Genomic DNA, 23,011 nt, shown 5'->3' with positions numbered 1-23,011 from the left:
TGCCCAGGGTCACACAGCTAGTAAGTGTTAAGTGTCTGAGGCCGGATTTGAACTCAGGTTCTCCTGAATCTAGGGCCGGTGCTTTATCCACTGTGCCACCTAGCTGCCCCAGCTCTATTTTTTAAAAAACCTGGTCTCTACTCCAGTCTCCTTTCCACTCCTCCCCCTCCAACTGTCCTTTCTTTTGTGTTTCTTATCCCCTTATTCTCCCATCCCTCTTTCTTTTCCTCTTTCTCTCCCCTCTATGCACATAATACACACACTGTCCCCTCTGTTCCCTAGGTCATGCTCCTACCTTATTCCTCTGTTTCTTCCCTCTCCCCTATGAACTTTTAATCTTTCTGTGTCTCCCCCCATCACTTCCCACTTCCTTTTTCTGTTGCCTGTTACCTCCTGCTGATGAGGGTGGGGTGGGGTTCAGTGTGGGCAAGAGAACGGGGACCTTATTGGACCAGCTGTCTAAATAACATGGATCCTGTGGCCAGGGTTGGGGGAGTGCTTTAAATCCCTGTCCTTTCTACTCCCTCCCCAATATGCACAGTTAGGGAGTAGGAATGGGGGGATGAATATAGCTTATCCCCCTCTTGAGGAGGTGCCCTCCCTGCAAGGTCCTGATTATGGGGGCTTAGGGGTTGGCAGGTCAGCTGCTGTTGGGGAGTGGGGGACAGCTGCTATTGGGGGTGGGTAGGGCTAAGAACAAGGAACCAGAGGGGCCCTGAGACTGCCTCAGGGTAGCTCTGTCTACATGGAGACTTGAATCTCCTTGTTCCTATCCTGGAATGGAGTCTGGGATGTCTGGGATTATCTGCTCTGCCTGTGTCCTGAGCTGGGAAGTGCTGTGGGAAAAAAGTGGGCCAGAAGAGGTGGGCCAACTGACATAGCCTTGGTGTGGTAGAGAGGTCAATGAACTGGGAATTCAGAAACCTGAGTGTGAGGCTCTCCACGTGGCCTTGGGCCAGTGCCCTGACCTCTCTGAGTCTTCATTTACTCATCTGTAAAATGGGAATAATTGCACTAGATGTCCCCAAAGGGTTTAGGTGAGGAAAGCACTTTGTAAACTCTGATAGGAATAAGAACTATTATGCTTGTTGCCACATGGGAGTTTGCAGACCCATTTTCACACATACAGCCACTCCCACAGACACATAGTGGACACATAGACCCACAGACACAAATATGTGCATGCAGTATAGACCAGCCATTCATGTATATCAGTGTACCCAGGCATATTGACACACACACACACACACACCCACAAATAGAAACACAGCCAGCTATGGCATTTGCCACTTCTGAAGACCCTTACTGGAGGACACCAAGGATGTATATAGGGCAAACAGGGTTGTCAGTGCCCTTTCCCCACAAATATACATATCCTCAGGTGACTTCCAAACTGGGCTTTGGGGGCTGAGTTCTAAATCCCAGTTCTGCCATGCTGTTTGTGACCCCACTGGGCAAGTCACATCTACTCTCTGGGTCTCATTTTCTTTACTGGTAAAATAAAGGGATTGGACAAATTGGCCCCTTCTAAATTGGAATTCTGTGATCTGTGTCATGGGAACAGTTTACTACCCCCTTCCACTCTCCAGCCCTTCTCCCCCCCCCCCCACTCCATAGTCATTGAGTCCAGATCTGACTCTTGATGCCACCAGCAAAAGCCACTGGGATGACAGCTGTCCTTTCTTTCTGCTCAGCTGTTGCCTTGTGTCTGTCAGTGCCCACCCAGCACCTTCTGCCCCTGTCAGTCCCACTTCCCCAGTCCCAGTTAGCCCATACTCTTCAGTACAAAGGTCTCTCTCCACCCCACCCCCACCCTGGGCAAACCTGCTAGACACAGACATTGTGTGCATGTTTATATATGTATACACACACATATATATATATATGCACATATATGTGTATGTATATATATATATATATATATACACCCATGATATGGTACCCTTTCCTGGGACTACCCGAAAGCTTACCTGGTTGGGGGTGGGGGTGGGGGTGGGGTGGGGAGAGTAAGGTGATGGTAGGAGAGTGTTTAGACAGCTGGGAAGCTGACAAAGGCCCTGCCTGTTGCCTGGGGCAGCACAAACAGGGCATGCCGCCTGTACCTAGCCTGGACTCCTCCCTACTGTGCCAACATCTAAGGGGCTGAGTTGGAAGTTGACTCTGGTCTTTCTGTTTGTGTTTTTTTTCTGTTTTTTTTTGGGGGGGGTGGGCAGCTGGGGATTAGGTATATCAGTTCAGGCTGGAGGCCTAATGCTTTACCCTGTTCATCCCCCCGCAGGTATCAGAAACATGTCCATACCTACCGAATCTTACCTGATGGAGAGGACTTCCTGGCAGTGCAGGTGGGAGATTCTGGCCAATTCTTCCCTTCACCAGACTAGGCTCTGGCCCACATTTGCCTCAGACAAGCTGTGTTGCTTTGTGTAAATCACTTACCCTTTCTGGGCCTCTGTTTCCTCGTCTAGAAAATGAAAGAGTTGGACTCATGATCTCTAAGGTCCCTTCAGGCTCTAAATCTGACCCAGATGCCCTGTGTGGTCTCTTGCAGCTCAGAGATGCTGTGATAATTCCTTCAACAAGTATTTATTTATTTATTTTTTTGCAGGCAATAGGGGGTTAAGTGACTTGCCCAGGGTCACACAGCTAGTAAGTGTCAAGTGTCTGAGGCCGGATTTGAACTCAGGTCCTCCTGAATCCAGGGCCGGTGCTTTAACCACTGCGCTATCTAGCTGCCCCAACAAGTATTTATTAAGATCTTCTATACCTAGGCACATAGTTCTTGATCTCTCACCTGCCCCACCCTCTTTTCCAGGACTGACTCCTCTCCTACCTCTTGCTTTTCCCACAGTCATCCCAGGGCATTCCCGTGCGCCGGTTTCAGACACTGGGTGAGCTTATCGACCTCTATGCACAGCCCAACCAGGGTTTGGTTTGTGCCCTATTGTTGCCTGTGGAACGGGAGGCAGAGGTCCCTGATGAGAGAGACTACTCAGGTAGGTCTTGGCCTCTCAACTCATCCCCATGGTCCCTGTTTGAGTTACCACTCCCCTTTATACCCTTCCCCCCTTGTAGGGTGATAGTTGAGGAATAGAGGCTACAGGGACTGGATTGGAGATGGGAGTTAGGCCAATATCTCCAGAGATAGCTCTGCTGTTTTTTTTTTTTTTCAGATGGGGAGGACGAGAAACCCCCACTGCCTCCTCGCTCGGGCTCTACCAGCTTCTCCGCGGGCAGTAGCATTAGCAATGTGGCCAGACCCTGCAGTCCCCCAACAAGCCTAGAGTCCCCCACAACTCCTGCCACTGAGAGGTAAGCCCCATCTCTCTTCTTAAAAAACCCCCACCTTCGGTCACAGAGAAGTAAACTCCTCCCACTCTATCCTAAACTCATACAGATGTGAGTCTGCCCTGGTCTATGGAAATATCAGATTCCCTTACCACTTACAGAAAGCTACCTCCCCATCTCTCACCCTGGAGATGGGAGACCTGTCCCCTTCCCACCTGCTCCCCTCCGAAGAAGTGAGACTTCCCCCAGGAGGCTGGCCTGGCCTCAAGTTGCCATCACCCTCCTGTTACCAAGCCACTGACTTAAACACTCCCCACTTTGGCCATCAGAGACCCCAGGGGGCAGAATGAGGCAGGGTCATAGCTGAGGACATAGAGGGGCCCCCTGAACTTCCCTCTTCTGCCCTCTGCAGTGCCCCCAATGGGTTGAGTACTGTCACAGTCTCCCACGAGTACCTGAAAGGCAGCTATGGGCTGGACCTGGAGGCTGTTCGAGGAGGGGCCAGCAGCCTTCCCCACTTAACCCGAACTCTGGTCACTTCCTGCCGAAGGCTCCACAGGTAACCCCTCACCTCTGACTTCCCAAGCCTGCCTAGTTTTTAGTAACCATTTTCTCATCTCTACTGTATATATTTTCTGCCAGAGGCCAGAGGTAATTAGAAGAGCTATCCTGGGGACTGAGAATTGGGCTAATTCTGCTGGGTGTGAGTAGGATCAGGACGAGCAATGGATGAGTGTTGGAGGCAGATTCAGGCTTGACCTAAGCCCTGCCTCCCAGATATCTGCTTTTGAATTCAGCAAACATTTATTAAGCACTTCCTACTTTCAAAGCCAGTGCTCTGAATATGGAGACAAAAGGGAAAGTGACCCTCTCCTCATGGAGCACACAGTCTATTGTGGGGATACAGTGTCTGCACAGGAAAGTGTAAACAGAGTAATTTTTGAAGGGAAGGGGGCAAGAATGCTGATAACAGGGATGTCTAGGGCTGTGCTGATAAATGTTGGTTGGGGGGTGGGTGGGATGTACAATCACATACATAAGTTTAATCTGCATTATTAACATTTCTAGACAATCTACAAAAGATAAATTAAGCCCAAGTTTCCGGAAGTACAAATGTTCACACTGAAAATTGAACCATTGGCTCTCCTTCACACCCCCAAGGAATGTTTCAGAGTTTTCTCAGAGGAATTGACCTGAGCTGTTCTCTGCAGGAAGCTAAGGATTCTCTGATTCCCATTAGATTGTGAACTCCTTGAAGGAAGAGACTGTTTTTTGCCTCTTTTTGTAACCTTAGCACTTAGCATAGTACCTGGCACATAGTAAACACTTAATAAATGTTTTTGTTGGGGGCAGCTAGGTGGCGAAGTGGGTAAAGCACTGGCCCTGGATTCAGGAGGACCTGAATTCAAATATGACCTCAGACACTTGACACTTAATAGCTGTGTGACCCTGGGCGAGTCATTTAACCCTCATTGCCCTGTTTTAAAAAAGAAAAATGTTTTTGTTTTCTCTGAAGAGGGGGGGGAGAAGAAAGAGCATTCTAGACATTCATCTCCAGCATTTTCACTTGGGTGTCCAAATAGAACATCTTATAATTTCCCCTCCACCTCATCCTTCCTCCAAACCTCCTGATTTCTGTTGAGGTTATTATCATTGTACTTCTTATCACTCATGTTCAGTAGACCCAAAATTATCTTTGACTCTTCCTACTCCCTTACCCCCCATTTCCAATTAGTTACCATATCTTGTCAATTCTACTTCTCTAACATCTTTCACATCCATCCCCTTCTCTCCAGTCACAAATACACATAATCTCAAAACTAATTTAAACCCTTACCAACCTGGACTATTTCAATAACTTTTTTTTTTTTTAAGTGAGGTAGTTGGGGTTAAGTGACTTGCCCAGGGTCACACAGCTAGTAAGTGTTAAGTGTCTGAGACCAGATTTGAACTCAGGTACTCCTGACTCCAGGTCCAGTGCTCTATCCACTGCGCCACCTAGCTGCCCCTCAATAACCTTCTCTAATTGATCTCCTGCTCCCATTTTTAAATTTTCTCCAATTCATCCTCCATATAAATGTCAGATTAATAGCCCTGAAAAACATAGGTCTGACCGTGCAATCCCCCATTTGGCATGTTCAGTGGTGGCTTCTTATTGCTTCCAGAATAAAATATAAAATTCTCAGCCTGACATTTGTTACTCCCCATAATCTGGCTCCCACCCACTTTTCCAGTCTTATTTCAGGTTCTTCTCCTTGATATATTTTCTGTTCTCATCTAAGTAGCCATTCTTGACAGTCCATCATATCCTATCTTGCACAAGTGGTCCCTTATATGTGGAATGCCCTCCTTCCTTAACTGTGACTCTTGGAATCCCTAGCTCTTTCCAAGTCTTATTTCAAGGCATGCCTCTTTTCTATAAGCCTTTTGTGACTCTCCCATTTGCTAGTGTTTCACCCCCAATTATTAGTCTGCAATTATTTTTTTGGTTTTTTTGGATCTACTTATCTGTGAACATATATTCCCCCCTTTCCCCCCCCCCCAGCCCCTCCCCTCCAGTAAAATGTAAGGTTCTTGTGGGTAGGGTCTGATGCATTTTTGTCTTGATCTTGATCTCTATCACTTAGCATAGGACTTGGGATACAATAGGTGCTTCAAGAAAGCTGGTTGAATGACAGGCAAAACTTTCCAACAATTAGCATTTTCTTTAAGTGGAATGGGCTACTTTATGGGAGGTCTTCAAGCCAAGATTGGATGACTACTTGTCAGGGATGTCATAGAAGGGCTTTCTGTTCATGTGTGTGGTGGACTATTTCCATTTCAGGGATTTCTCTTCAAGTAGTAAAGCTGGGCTTGGAGTCAGGAAGACCTGGGTTAGAATCCTGCCTCAAACACTTAGCTGTGTGACCTTGTCCAAATCAGTTAACCTTGCTGGGTCTTGACTTCATCATCTGTAAAATGAAGAGGTTGAACTTGGTGATCTCTATGGTCCTTCCAGCTTTAAGTCCGTGCTTTTATTTATTTATTTATTTTTTGTTTTTGTTTTGCGGGGCAATGGGGGTTAAGTGACTTGCCCAGGGTCACACAGCTGGTGTCAAGTGTCTGAGGTCGAATTTGAACTCAGGTCCTCCTGAATCCTGGGCCAGTGCTTTATCCACTGCGCCACCTAGCCGCCCCCCTCGTGCTTTTATAATTATATACCCTTCTGGCTCAGAGATGCTTTGACTGATCCTAATTTTGTCAATAAATGTTTATTAAGTGCCTGCTACATTACCAGGCACTGTGCTAGGTGCTAAAGATAGAAAGTACAAAAGAAAATCATCTCTGGCCCTGCAGAGATGAGATAAGCCCCCTTCTCTCTTTCTTCCCTTCCGACTTCTACCTCCCTCCCAACCCTATGGCTTTGACCAGGCTTTGGCACACAGGCAAGCTTTTTACAAAACCTTGAAGCCATCCCAAGAAGTGAGTTTTTTCATCCCTGTTTTAGAGATGATGGAAGTAACTGGCTCCAGGGTCAACTAAGTAATAAGTGACTCAGCTAGGTCTTGAACCCCATTCTCCTGATTCCTAGCCTTGGTTCTTCTACCCCATGGCCTGACCCCTGAACTCTCATCTCTCTTGACTGCCCTTCCCTCTGACTGTTATGTTTCTCCCTTTTCCCTACCTCTTACCCTTGGGTCCAGTGAGGTAGACAAAGTGCTGTCTGGCCTCGAGATTCTCTCTAAGGTGTTTGACCAGCAGAGCTCGCCAATGGTGACCCGGCTTCTACAGCAGCAGGTGGGTCTGGGGCTAGGGAGGGGGTGGAAGGGTGCTGGTATTATACATAGAGGCCTGGGTGGGGGTAAGGAAGGTATGTGTCCCTTGAGCTTTCTCTGGGATCTGGGGAGGTGAGGATGGGTCTCGACCTTTAATAGTTTCAGTGGCTCATCTCTTCTACCTGCAGAGCTCTGCCCAGACAGGAGAGCAAGAGCTGGAGAATCTGGTCCTCAAACTGTCAGTGCTAAAAGACTTCCTGTCTGGCATCCAAAGGAAGGTGATGTGGCTTCTTTGCCTTTAGCTTGACCTTTAGCCTAACCCCCAACCTTCCACCTTAATCCCATCTATGAGCAGTAAACTGACCTGAGAGTCAGACCCCTGTTCCACATTCATAACCTCACCCTTACATATGACTTCATAGCTATGACTTTGACCCTGGCCTTGACCCAGCTCTCTTTCCATAGGCCCTGAAAGCCCTGCAAGACATGAGCTCTACAGCACCCCCAACTCCACTCCAACCATCCACTCGGAAAGCTAAGAGCATTCCTGTGCAGGCCTTTGAGGTGAGGACCAAGGCAAAGGAGAAGGATTGGGAGGGTGGGCTCGGGGGCTCCTGCGTCTGTAAAGGTGACAGAGGTTCTGGTCATGTTATTGGCATTTGAGCAGGGGGGTTGTGTCTCTCAATATGGGAAATCTACAGCCTAGGAACACAGTCTACCTTTAACTTTCATCTGATTGGTTGCAGGTGAAACTGGATGTGACTCTGAGTGACCTTACCAAGATCGGAAAGTCTCAGAAGTTTACGTTGAGCGTTGATGTGGAGGGTGGGCGGCTTGTGTTGCTCCGAAGGCAGCGGGACTCCCAGGAGGACTGGACCACATTCACACATGACCGAAGTGAGTTCTAGGGTGAGGGGAAGAGAAGGGGAGGGACCCACAGGGCAGGGGAATCTTTGGAGGACTTGGCTAGTTCAAGTAAGCCTTACCTGGACTAGCTGGAAACAGGACAAAGTCGAGTCAGAGGGATAACTCAAATAAAATGGCCATTATATCCAATATAACTGACCTCCTTGGCTTCCTTTAAGTACCAACTATAATTTCATACTTTATAAGAAGCCTTTTCCAACTCCTCTTAATTCTAGTGCCTTCCCTTTGTTAATTATTTCCTATTTATCTTGTATATGACCAGCTTAAATATATTTGTTTGCAAGTTGCCTTCCCCATTAGGTTGTAAGCTCTTTGAGGGCAGGGCCTGTCTTTTGCCTCTTTTTGTATCCTCAATGCTTAGCACTATGCCTGGTACACAGTAGGTTAATTAATAAATGTTTATTGATTGATTGATATTACATGATAAATGCACCAGGGGAGTACAGGCAAAGTATTAAAACTTGGCTTTAAAGTTTGGGCAGTTCGTGAAGAAGGAGAGGGAGACTATACTAAGTACAGATATCAGTGAAGAGATGCATAGATATGAGGTGAGCACCAGGGGAGTTCTTTGGGCAAAGTCAAGTCTGGTTTGGCTGGAGTAATATAAAATAAGGAGTTTGAATTTTACTGAAGTATTTTGAGTGCAGGCCTGATGTGAATAGATGTTTGGATAAATAGGATTATTTTAGTAGTTTGGGAAAGATTCTTCTAGAGACAGCCTAAGGCTTAGAGCCTGGAAGATCTAGATGCCATCTCTGACACTTGCTGAGTGGTCCTAGGCAAGTCATTTAACTTCTGTATAGCTCAGGATTTAATCTACAAGGTCATAGAAGGGTTTCATAGGATCATTTGTCTAGGGACTTCAGAGGCCTTCTAGTTCAATTCTGTTTTTACAAAGAATATTTGGCCTGAGGATATTAAATAACTTGTCCAAGGTCACACAGAGATGGGATATGAACCCAGGTGCTCTGACTTTCAGAACTAGGCCATTTTTCTTTTTTCTTTTTTTTTTTTTTTGCGGGGCAGTGAGGGTTAAGTGACTTGCCCAGGGTCATATAGCTAGTGTCTGAGGCTGGATTTGTACTCAGGTCCTTCTGAATCCAGGGCTGATGCTTTATCCACGGCGCCACCTAGCTGCCCCATGAACATGATTTTCAGTTCCATTTTGGATACAGTGAATCCGAGGGACAGCTTAGCCCAGGGGTCAGCTAACTATGGCCTGAGGGCCAGATCTAGCTTGCTGACTGTTTTTGTACAGGTCCTCAGGGTGTAGTTTGTCAACTCTTGGCCTAGCCTATGGTCTGAGGCACAGAGGTCAAGGTGAGAGGTTAAGCATTGGGAGGTATCTCCCTAGGGTGGGAGTTGCAGCCAGAGTACAGAATGAGATTATCAAGGAAGAGAATGTTATTCACACTATGCCTGCAGCGAAGTGAACCTGTGGGTGACATGAGGTTGGAGTATCCCCTTTCTCATGCTCTTCGTGACCCTGGGGGTGAGACTGGGGCAAGGAACACAGAATAGTCACAGAGTGGGACCATGTTCTCCCATGTCCAACAGTAAGCCTACGAGGAGATGACACAGACTGGGGCAAGTGCTTGGGAGTGGGTCTGGGAGGGGGGGTAGACAGTAGAGGTTGTTGTGCCTGGCAGACAGGGCACAGTAGTCTCTGGGTATGTGCGTGTGACTTGGCCTTTTCTCCTGGGGTCCCCTCCCCACACTTAGTTCGACAACTGATCAAGTCCCAGAGGGTCCAGAATAAGTTGGGCATTGTGTTTGAGAAGGAGAAAGAGAGGACCCAGCGGAAAGACTTCATCTTTGTCAGTGCCAGGGTAAGATATTGGGGATTGGAGGGTGGGGGAGTAGGGGGGTGGGGAAACTAGGGAGAAGGTGCAGCCTGTCGAGAATGTGTAACAGGGAGGAAAGTGGTGATGGGACCAAGAAAGGTTGGATCGTGTGGGGCCAGGGCTTGTGACCCAGCATGGCTGGTCTTATTTTGGTGTCAGCTGGAGAAAAAAAAAAAAAGAAAAAGCTACGAAATCACTTGAGACCCTAAAGATCATTTAGTTTAATCCCCTAATTTTATAGAGGAGGAGACTAGGACACAGGGGGGAAGTGAGCTCAAGTCTTCAGACTTTTTCTTCAATGTATTATACTCATTTCTTAGACTAAAAGGATCAGGTAGGACCCATAGGTTTAAGCAGACAAGAGGTCAAGTCCAGGGAAGTTAGCCAAGGCAGGAAGAAACAGACAGGATTCATAAGTTGCTATGATTAAAAAAAATATATATCCATCCCTTGCTGGCCAACCTTCAGGCAACAAACCTTTCTGCTCTTATGAAGTCGTTGGTAGTGCAGTGAATAGAGTGCTGGCCCTGAAGTCAGGAAGACCTGGGTTCAAATCCAGCCTCAGACACTTAATATTTGCGTGACCATGGGGGCAAGTCACATCACCCCTGTCTTCCTCAGCTCCCTCAACTGTAAAATGAGGCTAATAAAGCACCTAACTACTAGGTTTGTTATGAGGATCAAAGGGAACAATATTTGTATGGTGCCTAACCCAGCACTTGGCGCTTGGTAGGTACTTAATGAATGCTTGTTTCCTCCCTACCCTTCTTTCTATTACATAAAATTTAAAAATCACTTTCACAGACCCCCAGAATTGAGGAGGACCTTCATTTTAATGGACTGCATTTAATCTCAACTCTTCCTAAACAGCATCTCTCTATTTTTTTATAAAATCTTAGGATTCTAAGGTCACTCCTGAGTGTTTATTCAATGAGAAAAAACTCATGACTTCCATAGGCAGGCCATTCATTCAACTTTTGGGCAGTTCTTCCTTGGGTAGAGCTAATCTCTACCCCTTTGAAGCTTCTGCCCACTGCCCCTTGTTCTGCCCCTCTGGGCCAGACAGATCAAGCCTACAGGGAGACATGAACACACGTGCTCCCTTTGGCCTTCTTTTTTTTCCAGCTAAACATCTCCTAGTTCTTTCACCTGATACTTGGAGGATTGGAGTTTAACTATTATTGTCCTTATTTTATTTATTTTTTTTTTTAGTGAGGCAATTGGGGTTAAGTGACTTGCCCAGGGTCACACAGCTAGTAAGTGTTAAGTGTCTGAGGCCAGATTTGAACTCAGGTACTCCTGACTCCAGGGCTGGTGCTCTATCCACTGCGCCACCTAGCTGCCCCCTTATTTTTTTGTATATAAGGAAACAAGCTTACCGGGGGGGAAGGAATTACCCCTGAGTCCCTCAGCTAGTAAGTTCTAGGGTCCATATTGCAGCCTGCCTTTTGACTCCCAAACCTGGGGATCTTACCACAACATCACCCTGTCCCTTGAAGTAGTGAGGAGCAGATAGGGTTCGGGGTCTGGCAGGTCACTTATCCAGCAAGAGTAGCCTTGGTGGGCCCTGATCTCAAGGTGGAGGATGTCAGTTCCCTGTGTAGCTCTTACATTCCTTGCTGTATATGTAAGAGACAGATGGGCCTTTAGGTAGATGGGTGGGATTGTGGGGTGAGCTCCTGTGTAAGACCAGAACCAAAGGAGGCTGGGGAGATAGTACCATTTTGTCCAGTAGTTAAGTGTGAAGGTCAGCAGGCTCTCCCTGGCTCACCTTTCCCTCTTTTTCTTCCTCAGAAGCGGGAGGCATTCTGCCAGCTACTGCAACTGATGAAGAATAAACACTCCAACCAGGATGAGCCAGATATGATCTCCATCTTCATTGGCACTTGGAATATGGGTCTGTCTTCCTTGCTGACTTGCAGAGGGCATGCTATAGCAAGATTCTCAATGGACAGGGGAGGAGGGAGGGCTAGGAGCTATGTGGAGCCCTGGGGGTGATGCAGGTAGAACTAAGCCGGGAGACTAGGGGTAAGGGTGGCCCGGATGCTGGGGGACAGAGTTGGGAAGGCCTGGGATCCTCAGAATGAAGGCTGGCATGGCATAATGGAAAGATTGGTAGAGTTGAATCAGGAGAGACCTGGGTTTGAATCTTGACTCTGTCACGGAAGCTACAGGTACTAGCTATGGGACCCTCACCAGACATTTAGCCTCCAGTGTTCTCATCCATAAACCAGAGATAATTAAGATTTTACTACTGACATCACAGAGTTGTAAGAAAAGTGATCTGTAAGCCTCCAAGTGTGATGTTGGTTGGGGTTGCTATTGTTGGAGTTGCATTGCTGTTGTTATTTGAGTCTGGTCACACTCCTCTGATACCCTGTCCCCTGCCCTATCCTAGGCAGCGTGCCACCACCCAAAAACATAACCTCGTGGTTCACCTCGAAAGGTCTGGGGAAAACTCTGGATGAAGTCACTGTGACCATCCCCCATGACATCTACGTGTTTGGGACCCAGGAGAACTCAGTGGGCGATCGGGAGTGGCTGGACCTCCTTCGAGGTGGCCTCAAGGATCTTACTGACCTGGACTACCGCCCGGTGAGGAAGTGAGAGGGGTTCAGAGCAAGGTTCCCTCCCTGAGCTAGGGCAGCATGGAAGGATTAGGCCTTTTCTACTATTTCTTTTTTTTTTGGTGAGGCAATTGGGGTTAAGTGACTTGCCCAGGGTCACACAGCTAGTAAGTGTTAAGTGACTGAGGCCGGATTTGAACTCAGGTACTCCTGACTCCAGGGCTGGTGCTCTAGCCACTGTGCCACCTAGCTGCCCCTTTTCTACTATTTTTAAGTCCCTTGGGGCCCTTTGTCTCAGTCTAGCTCTTTTCTTTCTTCTATGGGCCCAAAGGCTCTTTTCATTGTTGTTTTTTTCCCAAAGGCTCTTTTCAATTCAGCCAGTGCTTAAGGTATGGAGCACAATGCTTGGTGTTGGTAGAGATACAGAACTGAGAGAAGCCACAGTTCCTGCCCTTGGAGAGCTAATTTAGCAGACTTGGCTACTTGCTGGAGTCTGAGGCTCCTAGATCTTCCCCTTGACTCAGCCTCCCCCAGAGCCCCTGAAGAACGAGGGGTAGGGGACAACCTCATGGCTCCCCCTCTCTACTACAAGCACCAGAAAGCTGAACCTGGCCTAGCCTTGGAGCTTCTAAGGGATTTTGCTGAGAAGACAGAGAAAGTGACAGTGACTCTGCTAAATGAATAGCTCTGGACACTGGTGTCCAGAGCAGGGCAGGGGACAGCCCTAATGCCCTCAGCTCCCATTGCAAGTGTTTTGTCTTCCATTCTGCAGCCACTGTTTAGGGAGGATGTTGGCAGACTGGAGTTCATTCAGAGCAGAGTGAGCAGGATGGGGAGGGTTCTGGAGATCACGCAGTTGAAGAAACTGGGATCATTTAACTTGGAGAAGAGAATGGGAAGTGGGGAGGAAACAGGCCAGCTTGGGGAGGAGGGATTATATTTTTTCAGCTTAATCATATGGTTTAGAACTCTAGAGAACCTCAGACCTAGTCCAGTTCTCTCATTTTACAGATAAAGAGCAATCTCAAGACCCACATTAGGGAAACAATTTGCCCAAAGTCACATAGCTAGTTAGTGGCAGAACTTTTGGACACAGAGCTAGTCTGCAATTAATTCAGTGGTGCTGCCTTGTTGGAGAATGAGCTTCCCATCACTTGAAGTATTCATATCCATAGAAAAAATGCCAGGGAAAAGGAATCCCAGGAAAAGCTGAATGACTTCCTGCTAGTGCTGACTGGCAGGAGGTTAGATGGGATACTTGATAAGATTCTCTGGTCTAATGTAAAATAGCAAGGGACAGTTGAAAGTTTTAAGAAGTGCTGGTTTGAATCCTGTCTCAGGCCCTTACTGTTTATCTTTGGGCAAATCACTAAACCTCTTATCTTTAAAATGAAAATAACCAGACTCTCCACCCCCACAGGGTTGTTGGGAGGATACTTTTTTTTTTTAAATTTTTTTCTGGGGGGGCTGGGCAATGAGGGTTATGTGACTTGCCCAGGGTCACGCAGCTAGTAATCATCAAGTGTCTGAGGCTGGATTTGAACTCAGGTCCTCCTGAATCCAGGGCCGGTGCTTTATTCACTGCGCCACCTAGCTGCCCCGGGAAAGAGATCCTTTCAATAACCTTTTCAATTTATAGAGGTAGAGACCAAAGCCTAGAGAAGGTCCCACTCTCAGTTTTTATCTTTACCTCCCTGAAGCATCTGGCTCTATTGGCTATGCTGGTCTCCCAGCATCTCAGAAACTGAGGGATACTTTCTTTTTCTTCCTTTCTTTCTTTCTTTCTTTCTTTCTTCCTTTCTTTCTTCTTTCTTTCTTCTTTCTTTCTTTCTTTCTTTCTTTCTTTCTTTCTTTCTTTCTTTCTTTCTTTCTTTCTTTCTTTCTTTCAGGGCTCTGGGGGTTAAGTGACTTGCCCAGGGTCACCCAGCTAGTAAGTGTCAAGTGTCTGAGGCCGGATTTGAACTCAGGTCCTCCTGAATCCAGGGCCGGTGCTTTATCCACTGCGCCACCTAGCTGCCCCCAAGACCAGTCCTTTTGATTAGAATTAGACCTATCAGGGGGCAGCTAGGTAGCACAGTGGATAAAGCACCGGCCCTGGATTCAGGAGGGCCTGAGTTCAAATCCGGCCTCAGACACTTGACACTTACTAGCTGGGTGACCCTGGGCAAGTCACTTAACCCCCATTGCCCTGAAAGAAAGAAAGAAAGAAAGAAAGAAAGAAAGAAAGAAAGAAAGAAAGAAAGAAAGAAAGAAAAAAAGAATTAGACCTATCCAAAGTTCTTGTCCCTTCAATTTTGTGGGCAACCTCTCGCAGGAGGCATAAAGGAAGGAAAGAAAGAAGGAAGGAAAGAAGTATTTGTTAAGCACCTACTATGCCAGCCCCTGTGCTAAGCACTTTACAATTATTATTTCAATGGATCCTCAGAACAACCTTGGGAGGTAGGTACTTTTATTTATTAACTCCATTTTATAGATGAAGAAACTGAGTCAGGATAATGGGCTTGCCCTCTATCACACAGCATCTAAGAGTCTAAGGCAGGATTTGAACTTGGGTTTTCCTGACTCCAGGTCCAATGCTCTGTCCATTATACCATATAGCTGCCCCAGAATCCCTTCTGTCCCCCAGTCTTCTTTCTTCAATTAAGATGGAGAGTATGTGCTAAGTGGGTCTCAGTGAACTCACAAAGGTTCCAAGAAGGCTCATTGGAGGTGGCTGTGGTTGGTACTTAGTAATTGGTGACCCTGGACAAGTCACTTAACCTCTCTTGGCCTCAGTTTCTTTACTTGTAAAATGGAGACAAATAGCATTGTTGTAAGGATCAGAAGATTTAAGGTACTTTGCAAACCATTAAGCACTATATAAATATCAGCTATTATTATTATCATTTTGAAGTGTAGCTCAAAGAGCGCTACAGGTGAGATCCATAGGACCATTGAATATTGCAGCTAAAAGATCATCAAGTCTAAGTCCTCTGGCTTTGACTGAGAATGAAGTTAAGTTCCAAAAGGGGAAAGAACTTCCCAGGGTCTCACAGCACACGGAAGAGCTGGGTCTGTGATAGCCAGGCTTTGGGATTCCCACCTCACCATGTAGCCCTGGCTTGGCGAGCAGAGTCCATCATCTGGGGAGTCTGGGTCAGTGAGGAAAAGCAGGCCAATTCCTCGGGTCTAGAGTCTGACCCTTCATGCCAAACACAGGGAGGAGGAACCAAAGCTCAGCCCATGAGGAAGAAGAATCATGTAAGTTCAGACCCATAGGTTTTGAGAAGTGTCCTGGGCTGGGAATCAGGAAACCTGGGGTTCTCTCTTACTCTTCCCTGGGCCTCAGTTTCCTCCTCTGTAACAAGAGGACTTGGACTTCAATGGTTTCTAAGATCCTTCCAGCTCTGAGTTTGTATGTTCTATCCTCTAAGGTTACCTCCAATTCTAAGAGCCTGTGTTCTAAAGTTCCAACCACTCCAGCCCAGCTCTGACATTTTATCCCTTAAGGTCCTTTCCTTAAGTCCCCAGCACTGACATTCTGTGTTCTAGGATCCCTTCTAGTTCTGATGTTTCATGTTCCAAATCTCCTTTCAGCTTTTGCCATTCGATGTCCTTTGCTCCAAAGCCCTTCCCAAGTGTGCCCTTGACTCTCAACTGCTGTATTATGTGACCCGAGAGTCAGGCATTAGGGCAGGAAGTTTCCAGAGCTGGGACTCAAACTGAGGCTTCAGGGATGGGGGAGTTTCATCCAGGTCAGCAGGGAACAGAGTGTAAACCAAGAGGAGAATGATCCTGACATGGATATGTATTATAGGGTAAGGGAGATAAGGCAGGTGAGGAGATTAGGGGTGGCTGAAGAACATTGGGGAAGAATTGGCACAGGGGAGTCAGGCAGATGATTGGACTTGGTGAGCAGCTATGTCCATCCCTAGCTACCTTTTAAAATGAAGATGCACAGGAGGGCTGGGGGTAAGGTCATAGGGGAATGTTGTCCCATTTTTTTTGTTGTTGTTGGGCAATGAGGGTTAAGTGACTTGCCCAGGGTCACACAGCTAGTAAGTGACAAGTTTCTGAGGCCGGATTTGAACTCAGGTCTTCCTGAATCCAGGACCGGTGCTTTATCCACTGCGCCACCTAGCTGCCCCACCCCATTTTTCATCCTTTTGCCCTCAGCCTATTACATGGTAAAGAAGTTGAAGTTGTTAAGCTACCTCCCATGAGCTTGTGGGACACTGACCCTGGGCTCTCCCAGACTTTACCTCCTTAAGAAAGGGAAGGATGAAGGAGACCCCAGGTTCAAGGCGGCCTAGGGACTCATGCCTCTCTTCTGTGTCCCCAGATCGCCATGCAGTCTCTGTGGAACATCAAGGTGGCTGTGCTTGTGAAGCCAGAACATGAGAACCGCATTAGCCATGTCAGTACATCCAGTGTGAAGACGGGCATCGCCAACACCCTGGGTAAGGGACTGGGCAGAGATTAGGGACAAAACCTCAGAGTTTAGATTTAGGACCTGGGCTGGTACCCTGGCTCTGCTCCATACTTGTTGGGTGGGTGATCTTTGGGATTCAGCTTCTTTATATGGGAAAGGAGGGAGGGCCCTTTGGGTTCTAAAACAAAGTGCTGAGAACTCCCCTAAGGCCTCTATGAACAGGACCACCCTAGCGAGGCTGTGCCCTTGGGTCTCTAACCTCATCCATTCCAACCCACCCCAGGCCTCCCTGCCCCTCCCCAGTGGGGCCCAGCCTAGTAAACTCTGCTTTTGTCTGCCTTCTTTCTCCTGTCCCAGCAGTGCCCAGGAGTCAAAAGTGACTTGGGGCAGGGAAGGGGACCAGAACTAGACTTGAATATCAGAAGCTAGTGATTGAGAAAAAGGTGGGCATATCTCACCCTTGCATAGGATACCTGTGCCCTTCCGTATTCTTGGATTTACTGGAATGATCCAGCAGGGGTGAGGAGGGAGCCTGGCTTGGTTTTTTCCTGTTGCTAGGCAAGTATAGCAGACAGAACCCTGGACTAGGTATCATTGTACCTAGCTTCTTGTCATTGGCAGGGGCAGTATTTGCTGTGTGACTTCAGATGTTTCATTGCCCCTCTCTGGGCTTCAGATTCCTCTTCTGTATAACAAAGGGATGGAGAGAGGACAATCTCTTAAGGTTCTTTAGCTCTCAGGTTCTAGGTCAGAGAACCATAGGATTAAAGCTTGAAGGGACCTCAAGATCATCTGTTCTGGGATCTCTTAACTTTTTTTGTGTCATCCTCTTTTCCAATCTGATGAAGCCTGTGAACCCATGCTCAGAATGTTTTTGTTTTTAAATTCACAACAGAAGGAAATTCTATATTTCAGTTAGAGATTATTGAAAATAAATGTCATTTTTTCCATATTCAGGATCAGACTCCTAGGTTAAGGACCACTGAGTAGGGTAACCCCCTCATTTCATGGAAGAGGAAACTGAGGTCTAGAGAGGGTGAATGACTTGACCAAACTTACAAATAGCAGGGTGAGAATTTGAACCCGGGGATCTCTGACTTCAAATCCAGCCTTTTTTCTTTTTTCTAACCTTCCACTAGTCTTTTTTTTTTCTTTTTTTTTTTTGTAGGGCAATGAGGGTTAAGTGACTTGCCTAGGGTCACACAGCCAGTAAACATTAAGTGTCTGAGGCCAGATTTGAACCCAGGTCCTCCTGACTCCAGGGCCTGTGCTCTATCCACTGTGCCACCTAGCTGCCCCTAGGCACATTTTTTAACTTTCCTACTTGTGAGCATATGCACGATGATTCATCTGGCTGGCCAAGTTGAGAGAGCTTCTCTAATTTAATCTTCTTTTATGAAAGAAATGGGTTAGACAAAGTTATCTCTAAGGTCTTTTCCAACTTGGAAATTCCATTTGTATTTTCTCTGTTGTCTGGTACAGTCAGCAGGTTCATCTCATTTCCTTCTTGCGTGGGAAGGGGTGGGGAGGGTGGGATCAGGGAATGCAAAGTGGGCTTTTTGCAAAATGTGGTTTTCCTTGTTGTAATATGACCTTGCCACATCTTCATCCTGGCTCCTCCGTTTTCTCCTACAGGTAACAAGGGGGCAGTTGGTGTCTCTTTCATGTTCAATGGCACCTCCTTTGGCTTTGTCAATTGTCACCTCACTTCTGGCAATGAGAAAACTGCTCGGTAAGCAACTTGGGATGGACACAGAACTCTGTCAGAGATCCATGTCTTCTCCTGGATTGTCTGTTGTTTGTCTCCGAGTGAACTCTTGGACACTCCTGTCTTCTAGAGGGTCTCTAGCCACTCCAGATGACCCCCTTTTCCCATTCCTCCCCCTCCCACAGGAGGAATCAGAATTACTTGGATATCCTTCGGCTGCTGTCGCTGGGCGACCGACAGCTCAGTGCATTTGACATGTCTCTACGCTTCACCCATCTCTTCTGGTTTGGGGACCTCAACTACCGACTGGACATGGATATTCAGGTTTGTGGGGAGATGGATATAGGCAGGGATGGATGATCCGTTTAATTATGTGCACTGCGTGTTTATAAAAAGTACCTACTTTTAATGAATGTGGAATAGGTGGATGTGAATGACCAGAGCAGAAGATTGAGAGATCTATAGATGATATTGGAGGGAGGTGGGGGATAGATTGCTAGATAGAGCTGGAAGAGTGTCGAATGACATAGCTGTGAAGAAGCTTGAAAACAAAGAGTGGCAGAACTGGGAGAGACCTTGGAGAATAGAATGGCAGAGCTGGAAGGAACTTTAGAATAGAGAGTGTTAGAGCCGGAGAGACTTTAGAACCCTAGAACATGGAATGCTAAAACTAGAAGGGACCTTAAACAGGATGTCAGAGCTGAGAGGTACCTCACCTCTACCTCGTGGCTTCCTTCAAGGCTTAGCTCAAATCCTTCCTTGTACAGGATACCTTTCCCAGTCCTCCTCCCTGCTAGTGCCTTCCCTCTGAGATCAGCTTCCATCAACATTGTATATAACTTGTACACGCACAGTTATTTACACACCATCTCCCAGAATCCCCAGAAGGGATGCTTTTGCATTTCTTTGTATCATCAGCACTTAGCACAGTGGTTGGCCTATAGTATGAATTTCATAAATGTTTGTTGATACTTAGATCAGAGAATGTTGGAGCTGGGTGTGACCTTAGGACTTAGAATAGAGAGGAAAATGGATGTGAACAGCTTAGTATTGGGGTTGGGGTAAATTGAACAAAGATAGGAAGGTCTGGGGTATGTTCAAATGGGGTTACTTCTTGAGAGAGGGAACATAGACGGGAGAAATTCCCACCTGACTCTTATCTCTCTCTCCTCCCCTTTGCCCCAGGAAATTCTCAATTACATCAGCCGAAAGGAGTTTGAGCCCCTTCTTAGGGTGGACCAGCTCAACCTGGAGCGTGAGAAGCATAAGGTCTTCCTGAGATTCAGTGAGTGTATGTGTGTGTGTGTTTGTGTGTGTGTATGCGCTCACACGCGTGAGCAGGTGTGCATGTATACAAGCCGAGGTAAACTGGGACAAGAGGAGAGACAAAGAAGAGAGACTGATTTAATGAGGGGTAGTCAAAACAAAAAGACCCTGGGGTTAGGGTTAAGGAGATCTCCTGAGATAGGGTTTTTCTGTTTCTATTTTGGTGGGGGGGGTCTTTTGAGCTCCAATTCCTTGAGGGTTTGTTTTGGGATCCCTGACCCCCTGTCCTCCATGCCAGGTGAAGAAGAGATCTCTTTCCCCCCAACATACCGCTATGAGCGTGGTTCCCGTGACACCTATGCCTGGCACAAACAGAAACCAACTGGGGTGAGTAGGGAGAAATCGAGGTGGGGGCATAGGGCAATGACTGATTTTTCTCTGTGATCTTGAGGAAGCCATAGAATAATAAAATCTGAAGTAATTGAACTTAGAATCTTAGAATTTTGCAACTTAGAGGCTTATCATCTTAAAGCACTTGGTATTTGGAATTGGTTGCCCCAAGACTCTCAGAGCTAAAAAGGACCATAGAAATTTCCCTGAGGCTGGTCCTTAGTCTATCCTTCTTGGTACTTGAAAAGCCTTTACCACCTCCTTGATACCGGAGCCTGGAGACCCTTCTTAGAAAGAGGCCATTTAACTTTTCTGGGCCCCAGTTTTTCCATCTCTCATATGGTGCAAACACCCCCTGCTCGGCCAGTCTCATAATGCATTGAGTATGTAGGTATAAAAGGACCCACTGGACACATATGAGGAATTGTTCGTGTTATAAGAACCCCCCAGGGGATGAATTGTGACAGAACTAGTTGCCACCTTCAGCCTGGGACCGAATCCAACTTCTCAGATACTGTCTTGGGGATTGTCACCTCATTGATGATCTGAGATCTTCAGAACATTAGCAAGGGAATTAAGTCCCCTCCACCCATTAACCTTCCCTCCTTCCCCTGGGCTGCTGGGGCTTAGTCCTGTTAATTTACTCCCACTGGCCCCAGCTCCTTCCCTGTGGCATAGCTATGCACCACTGCCCTTAGTCACTTCAAGTAAGGGCTAGTTTTAGCAAGAGTTTACTAGCAATGAGGGATAGAATGAAATTATCCAGAATAGTAATTTAGAGGGAGTTACGGAAATATTGAGCCTGGGGCCAGGAAATCTTGTCAAAGACCTTTTTTGGTTGGATCACACTGTTCAGTCCAAGCTTAGGTGGCTAAAAAAAAAACCAAACCAACCCCACCCCATTCTTGAGCCAGAGTTCTGGGCTTCCCTCCATGTGGAGTTGGCTACCTTGCTTCCCAGGGTGACCCACCAAGTATGCTTCCCCTTGCTCGACTCTGGCCTGGCTGGCGTGGGATTGGCAACAAGAACACTAGGAGGGTTCATATTCCAACTGTCAGTGACTCACTGTGTGATCATGGGCAAGTTCCTTTCCCTTATCTCTAAAATGAGGGGTTTGGACCATATGACCTCTTAACTCCTTGTCAGCTTTAACAGACTGTGATTTTGAGACAGGATAATCTCTGAGGCCCCTTTCCTTTGCTGATGTGCTATGCTCTGACCCCCTGTTCCAGTCTTCTCTGTTCTAAGGCATTTCTACATTCTGTGTTACTTTCTATTTAATTAGAGGCAGTGCCGAGTAGTGGATAGAGAGCACAGTGCTTGGGACATAGAAAGGGCTTAATAAATATTTGATGACTGATTGACTGATGGACTACCCCTGTTCTCCATATACCTGGACAAAGCAGTCAGTCAGTTCTCTGTACAGTTGAATAATGACACTCATGCAGTTCTTGCCATCAGTCAAATGGGAGGGCCATTCCTCTACCTGGACGCCTTCTTTCTTCCCCTGTGTCAGCTCCTGATGCTCACCCCCTTCCCCAGGCACCCTCTTTCTGTTTTTTTGGTTTTTGTTGTTGTTGTTGTTGTTGTTTTTTGTGGGGCAATGGGGGTTAAGTGACTTGCCCAGGGTTGCACAGCTAGTAAGTGTCAAGTGTCTGAGACCGGATTTGAACTCAGGTCCTCCTGAATCCAGGGCTGGTGCTTTATCCACTGCGCCATCCAGCTGCCCCCATGGCACCCCCTTTCTAATCTTCATTTCATCTGCAGGTCCGGACCAATGTGCCTTCTTGGTGTGACCGCATCCTCTGGAAATCGTATCCTGAGACTCATATCAATTGCAATTCTTACGGTAAGAGCTGGGGTTCCCTGATGGAGGTGACTGGTGGGGAGCAGTGCATGCTAGCCTTGGGGAGTAGTAGGAGAAGGTGACAAGGCTTTTGTCTCCTCAGTCCTCTCGCTGCTTGTTCATCCACACAGGCTGTACAGATGACATTGTCACTAGTGACCACTCCCCGGTGTTTGGAGCCTTTGAAGTGGGGGTTACCTCCCAGTTTGTTTCCAAGAAAGGTGAGAGTGAATGACTGTGTGTGGGTGTGGGTGTATACCTTGGGGATTCACGGGAATCCTTGGCCTCTTCCCTGATATCTTCTCTTAGATTCTATTCTCTTTTTTAGGGTGCACGTTCTAGTTTCTCTTCTTTTGAGACTTCAGTTCCAGGTCTTCTCTTGCTCTGGCCCCCATTATTTTTGGTTCTGCTTTATTGGACCATTTAGGGGATGGGTTTTTAGAGGGGGAAAGGATGTGCCAGGTCCTCATCCCAGAACTACTTGTTACCCTTGGGTCCTAGACTCTCCTTCCAGGGATTTAAATTGTAGCTTCTCTACTTTTAAAATATCAGTTTTTGAGTTATTTCAGTTATTCTCTGATCTCAGTTTCTAGGTTTTTCTCCAAGGGAATTACATTCTAGTTCTACTTTCCTGTCTTGGGTTCTAGACATTTATCTCAAGGATTTGCCTTCTTGGTTTTTTCCTTTCCCAGGCTCCAGGTTCTAGTGGTTCTAAATTAATTCCTTTAAGAAGTAATTTCCCGGGGCAGCTAGGTGGCACAGTGGATAGAGCACTGGCCCTGGAGTCAGGAGTACCTGAGTTGAAATCCAGCCTCAGGCACTTAATACTTACTAGCTGTGTGACCCTGGGCAAGTCACTTAACCCCAATTGCCTCACTAAAAAACAATTAAAAAATTAAAAAGTAATTTCCCTCAAAATGTTCTCCATGTCCAGAAAAAGAACTGGATTCTGAATGCAGATTGAACCATACTGTTTCTTCTTTTTGGTTGTTTTTTTTTCCTTTTTTGATTT

At 46.8% G+C, this 23,011-nt stretch overlaps 1 protein-coding gene across 3 annotated transcripts in view; it reads left to right on the top strand.

Moving 5' to 3' along the window:
- Positions 1-23,011, top strand: part of INPPL1 (inositol polyphosphate phosphatase like 1) — a 37,544-nt gene that overhangs the window by 3,295 nt on the left and 11,238 nt on the right. For all 3 annotated transcript variants that reach the window (XM_043997921.1, XM_043997920.1, XM_043997922.1), the window contains exons 3-20: positions 2,279-2,342; positions 2,849-2,993; positions 3,171-3,309; positions 3,698-3,844; positions 6,969-7,062; positions 7,229-7,318; positions 7,506-7,604; positions 7,787-7,937; positions 9,690-9,796; positions 11,606-11,708; positions 12,210-12,406; positions 16,700-16,817; positions 18,425-18,521; positions 18,683-18,821; positions 19,683-19,782; positions 20,062-20,150; positions 21,921-22,002; positions 22,131-22,220. In XM_043997921.1, coding sequence (XP_043853856.1) covers positions 2,279-2,342; positions 2,849-2,993; positions 3,171-3,309; positions 3,698-3,844; positions 6,969-7,062; positions 7,229-7,318; positions 7,506-7,604; positions 7,787-7,937; positions 9,690-9,796; positions 11,606-11,708; positions 12,210-12,406; positions 16,700-16,817; positions 18,425-18,521; positions 18,683-18,821; positions 19,683-19,782; positions 20,062-20,150; positions 21,921-22,002; positions 22,131-22,220 — 2,051 coding nt within the window. The remainder of the gene's footprint in view (positions 1-2,278; positions 2,343-2,848; positions 2,994-3,170; positions 3,310-3,697; positions 3,845-6,968; positions 7,063-7,228; positions 7,319-7,505; positions 7,605-7,786; positions 7,938-9,689; positions 9,797-11,605; positions 11,709-12,209; positions 12,407-16,699; positions 16,818-18,424; positions 18,522-18,682; positions 18,822-19,682; positions 19,783-20,061; positions 20,151-21,920; positions 22,003-22,130; positions 22,221-23,011) is intronic.

Source organism: Dromiciops gliroides, chromosome 3 (genome assembly GCF_019393635.1).
Source record: "Dromiciops gliroides isolate mDroGli1 chromosome 3, mDroGli1.pri, whole genome shotgun sequence".
Lineage (NCBI taxonomy): Eukaryota > Metazoa > Chordata > Mammalia > Microbiotheria > Microbiotheriidae > Dromiciops > Dromiciops gliroides.
Note: the sequence above shows the minus strand (reverse complement) of the source record. Positions and strands in the feature narration are given on the sequence as shown.